Consider the following 5,720-nt stretch of genomic DNA (forward strand, 5'->3'; position numbering starts at 1 on the left):
AGCATAATTAATTCTCAGCTAATATTTTAAGTAATTAAAGACACATTATTTAATCAATGAATAGTAAATAAACTGAGGAACAAGTGAACTCAAAAAATTCCATCAGGGTAATTTTAACTATAGCAAAATGACAGTATGTTATTTTATTTTCCTACAAATTAGTTTGAACAACAAAGGGAGAGTGAAAAAATCATAGGAGGATTAATCAGCTCTAAAAGTTATTAAAATATATTATAATTCTGTAGTGATGAAAACATTGTGATACAGGTTCAAGAACAAACAGACAGACCAATGATATAAATAAAAAGCAGACTCTTGCACAAGGTGAAATTTAATATGAAGAAGAATAAATGCAAATCAGTTCTGAAGTGATGAATTGTTAAGTCAATTATGTTATTCAACAGGTTGGAAATAGAAACAGAAAAGTATTTCATTTTCTTAGATTTCACCTCCAAATAAATTGCAGTTAAATTGAAATTAGAAGTAAAACCTAACACACACACACATCCAAATAACAACATAGATGTTGGGATGTTGATATATAATACAGCTATGCAGAAGCCCTAAGTTTGAAAGTGATAAAATGCTGTGTTACAGGTATTATAATAAGTATTTATTTCATTTAAAACTTTAATCTGTCATATGAAAATAAGTTATTAAATATAAAGGACCTATAGTAAAGTGTTAATATGTCAAGTGTTTTCAAAATCTCATGCTTTGAGACTAGGCAGAAAACCTTGGAGAAGGGTCAAGGAAATTAGTAAATAAACATCATAAAAATAAACAAGAACATGACCTATTCAACCAGAATCTATTATCTGATGATCCTACTTCTACTTCTTCTAAGTGTAGAAACTTTAGGAATTTTTCAAATATGTGCAAAAACAATTCAGAAAGATATCTCAACATCAATTCTGAATTAAAAATAACTAAAATAGGGATCCCTGGGTGGCGCAGCAGTTTAGCACCTGCCTTTGGCTCAGGGTGCGATCCTGGAGACCTGGGATCGAATCCCACGTCGGGCTCCTGGTGCATGGAGCCTGCTTCTCCCTCTGCCTATGTCTCTGCCTCTCTCCCTCTCTCTCTCTGCGTGACTATTGTAAATAAATAAAAATTTAAAAAAATAACTAAAATATTATACATATATTCAAATGATGAAAAGATAAAATCCAAATGAATGATTCTAGTACATTTAAGAGGAATACTAACATGTATCAACATAGATCTTTGCATTTAATATTAAGTGAAACAATTGTCTGTGAAATGATATACAATGCATTACCATTTACATGAAATAAAAAAATCATAATCCCAAACCCCATGAAATTATTGAATTAAAAATGAACAATTTAGACTCTAAGAAAGATGAAAAGTATGTAGTCATCATTCCTGTCTCTTAGGATAAGAATAAACTAGAACTGGGTGCTTTCAACTTAAATGTCTCATGTAATTTATTTATCTTGAATGTTATTCAAAAAACATTTATCTTGAATGTTATTCAAGATAAATAAATTACAGTAATAATAGTTTTTAATTACATGCTGTGAGAACAAAGGCATTTGTTGTATGTTTTCTTGTCTTACTTTTGTTGAATGAATAAGACTTAAAACTTGGGGGGAGAACAAAAGCACTGTTAACAAATGTAATGATGGGAAGGGTCATTGGTTGGACTGTTCACTCTCACACAGAGTGAAATAATGCAAAAAGTTCTTGCTTCCTTGAACTTTAAATATTTTGAAGATTCTTCAAATCATAGAATCAATAATGAGCCAACATCAAATGCTCTGAAATATAATTTGGCATCACTAAATTTAGGCAGTGAGAAATCTCTGAAAAGAATACACATTTTCCTTGCAAGGTCAATATGCTTGGTAAACAAAGGCAAGAGTACCTACTTTTTAGCAAAGACACGGAGCACTCGCTCTCGAATCTGTTTGGTCCTTACACCATAAATGATGGGGTTGAGTGATGGTGGGATAACCAAATAGAGGTTGGCAACAAGAATGTGAATGTAGCGTGGTATGTTGTGTCCAAATCGGTGAGTGAGGAAGGAGAACACTGAGGGGATATAGAAAACACAGATGACTCCAACGTGAGAACCACATGTGCTGAGTGCTTTTAGCCGAGCATCCTGTGATGGGAGGCGAAAGACAGCTCGGAGAATGTACACATAAGAGATGCCAATTAGGACCAGGTTCAGCAGAAAGAGGGAGACCACAAAGAGCCCATAGATGGCATTGACACGGATGTTTCCACAGGAGAGTTTGGCAATGCCCATGTGCTCACAGTAGGAGTGAGCTATCACGTGAGCCTGACAGAAGGGTAGGCGGTAGATGAGATAGACTATGGGAAGTGTAAATAAAACTGGACGAATCACAATGCACATGCTGATGCCGACCAGCACTCGGGATGTCAAGATGGTTGTATAGTGGAGGGGAGCACAGATGGCCACATAGCGATCAAAGGCCATGGCTACCAGGACCTCGGCCTCCATGCCAGTGAAGGCATGGATTAAAAACATCTGGGCCACACAAGCTCCAAAGTTAATCTCATGAGCATCAAACCAGAAGATTCCCAGCATTCGGGGCACAGAGGTTGTGGAAAGGGCCAAATCAATAGTTGAAAGGAGGGCCAGAAAATAGAACATGGGTTCCCTCCGCAGGGTCTGCTCCATCTTGATGACTAGCAAAATCGTGGCATTGCCCAGTAAAGCCACAAGGTAAACAGAGCAGAAAGGCAGGGAGATCCAGGCATGGGCCCCTTCCAGACCAGGGATTCCAACGAGGAAGAATGTGGCTGGGTGAAAAATGCTCCTGTTCGGGTAAAACATCCTTCCAAGTGACAGAGAAGGAGATGTCTTTCCTAGAAGGAGGAGAAAAAAGTTTGAATATGGTTAGAAAATGACTACCTTAGTGCTTCAGTATATAGCAAAAATGAAGAAAGGTAGTTCCTATCTGCAAGGGCTTATGAATGTATCTTTTTTATTATAAGTTGGACCATACTCATTTGAATAAGCCAGTCTCAAAGAATTTAATCTTTTTTTTTTTAACTTCCAAGGTTTATCAGGAAGCCAATGGCAGAATTATTAAGACACAGAACTTGCTATTAAATATGGAATAATTTTGTATAGCTTTTACCTTTTGTAAAGCTTCTGTCTGAAGAGAAACACACAAAAAATCAAGGGTGGACACATGGAAATGCAGATGTAATCCAAAAGGCGACAGGCCATCTAGAAAGTAAAGTGACAGGATAGATGTACAAGACACTTCCATAAATAGAAAATGCAGAAATTATCTAATGATTCATGCATCACTTATTGACATAGAAAAAAATGCTAAGATCCAGCCAAATATCCTGTCAAAGTGAAACAGATTATCTGAAGTACGCATTATCACAGACAAAAGCACAGATACTCTGGGATTCCCGCCAAGGAGCAGATTGGGTCATATGCCTCTCTACTTGAACCATTCCAGAAAAAAAAAAGATAATGATAAACCTTAGGTGTATTTGTCTTAATGTCCCTGTTTTTCCAAGACCATCCCATATCATAGCCCAGTGCATTTCAGAGTGTTAAAGGAATGGTGGCTTCTAATGGAGTTTGAAACTTTCTTCATTTACTCTCCACATCACATCAGTTCCTCTGGGAAAACCTGCTGATTTCACCACTGCTACAGAACGAGCATGTACTGAGTTTACTCCTTCTGCTTGACTGGGAATGTGGGTAAAAGGCTGCCTAGAAAGCATCAGATGGCATGGACCTGAAGAAGGCATTCTGAGCAACATAACTGCTTTCTGCAATTATCTAAAGGACATGGAGAAGGTTGCTTTTGCAATACCTTCAAAACAATAAGCACCTATCACTCACAAGTTCAAGTAATGAAATAAAGGGAGGTGCTCTGCGTATCCACCTTGAGTGGTTAAAGTAGCACAGACTCCAGTTTTTATCCTTTACATAGCTCCATATTTCTATGGGAAACATAACAAGTTAAAAAAAAAAAAGTAAATGCTATATCCATTCTAATATTACATGTTTATGTATGTGTGTGTTTGTGGGAGTGGATGGTGAAAAGAGGGAGAGAAACAGAGAGACAGAGAGGAGCTATATTTTGTAGGGTCTCCCTTATTCATTTTTTTTTTTTTTTAAGAACTGAAACTCCAGGAAACAGCCATTGTCCAATAGCAGGATGCTGCTGGCCAGAAACAAGCCTTTTAACACCCTGATGCCTATCTTGGGTTCTTCTCTGAAAATAAACTTTCACCAACATGCCACACTCACCTCAGGTTTTCATTGTGCTTCAGAAGTCCATTTCATTCATTCCCTAGAACCCATGGCAGAAACAGACATGATATTTTATCAACCAACTATATAATCATTTTGTAGAAAAATTTTAAATGCCTTGGATCTTCTAGATAATTTTAAGGATATCCAAGATCCATTTAAAGGTTGCAAGGTTAAACCTGGAACATCAAAAAAAAAAAAAAAAAAAAAAACTGCGTGAGATCCCTCGGTGGCTCAGCAGTTTAGCACCTGCCTTTGACTCAGGGCAGGATCCTGGAGTCCTGGGATCAAGTCCTATGTCGGGCTCCCTGCATGTAGCCTGCTTCTCCCTCTGCCTGTGTCTTTGCCTCTCTCTTTCTCTCTCTCTCTCTTTTTCTCTCTCTCTCTCATGAATAAATAAAATATTTTTAAAAATAAAATTAAAAATTAAAAAACTGCAATAAAAAATAGTTTTCAGTAAAAAAAATAAAAAAATAAAAAGTTGCCGAGTTTCTTTTCCTGTTATATTCAGAGATTGGACCACATGATGCATATCGTATCAAGCCAGCACTTCTCAGCCACCATTTACCATATCTCTTTCATTTGACTGCAACACATACTGAAATCAAAACAAAATTCATATTTAATGTTGCATTCTTCCACAGGAATAGAGACAGGAAAAAAAATCAAGCAGCACAGCTCTATGTGCTTTAAAAAAATACAGTCCAAGGAGAGTTGTTTTATACTAAGACTTTAGCTGCTTATAAAATTAGAAAAATGAGTTAAGTCAGTTTTCTAATATAAATTGTCCCCTGGGATTGAATCCCTTGAGATTGCTGGCAAAATTACCAGACTAGGATTAGAGAAATAGAAGCCTAATAAAATATGACATGGATAGGAATTTATATGGAGAAAACTATAAATGTGGGGCAAAACCACACAAATGTTACCATTTCTATAAGATATAAGGACAGATATATCCCAATCCTTCTAAGTAATATTTTGCTTCCTAACTCTATGGATTACTGTTTCCTGGATAAAATTGTATTTAATCTATATTTGAAGTTCAAACATAATAACCTGCCATAGGAGACCCCATTTACAACCTGAGTGCTCATTATCTCCCTGCACTGACCTGACATTGTGCTCTAGATTCATTGAATGCTTAGCTATGGGGATTGACATCTGTGAGTTTTTGGTCACACTGTCCTTTGTCTGTGATTAATTTTCTCAATATCCCCCTTTGACAATTTTTTGTATCTATGAAACAGAGGTCATAGAAAGAAGTGGTGAAAATACACAATCCTAGAGGTGGTCTGATTCAGTTCAGATACTGGATTTCCCACTTACATGATTTGGAAGAGTTTGTTCAGTGTTGTGAGATAGTAATTCCACTTTACACATACAGTTCACAAGGGAACATATTTGGACTGAGGATTTTCAACATAGGAAATATTAGACT

At 36.5% G+C, this 5,720-nt stretch overlaps 1 protein-coding gene across 1 annotated transcript; it reads right to left on the reverse strand.

Moving 5' to 3' along the window:
• Positions 1 to 1,891: 1,891 nt before the first annotated feature.
• LOC112912122 (olfactory receptor 52J3-like) lies at positions 1,892 to 2,830 on the reverse strand. Its single transcript, XM_025988861.2, has one exon. It carries the CDS (start codon positions 2,828 to 2,830, stop codon positions 1,892 to 1,894), a length of 939 nt encoding a protein of 312 aa, XP_025844646.2.
• Positions 2,831 to 5,720: the final 2,890 nt, after the last annotated feature.

The sequence above is a fragment of the Vulpes vulpes genome, chromosome 11, assembly GCF_048418805.1.
Source record: "Vulpes vulpes isolate BD-2025 chromosome 11, VulVul3, whole genome shotgun sequence".
Lineage (NCBI taxonomy): Eukaryota > Metazoa > Chordata > Mammalia > Carnivora > Canidae > Vulpes > Vulpes vulpes.

Bases quoted from the DNA above. Each gene is read 5' to 3' on its own strand.
- LOC112912122 (XM_025988861.2), bottom strand. From the start codon at position 2,830: ATGTTTTACCCGAACAGGAGCATTTTTCACCCAGCCACATTCTTCCTC.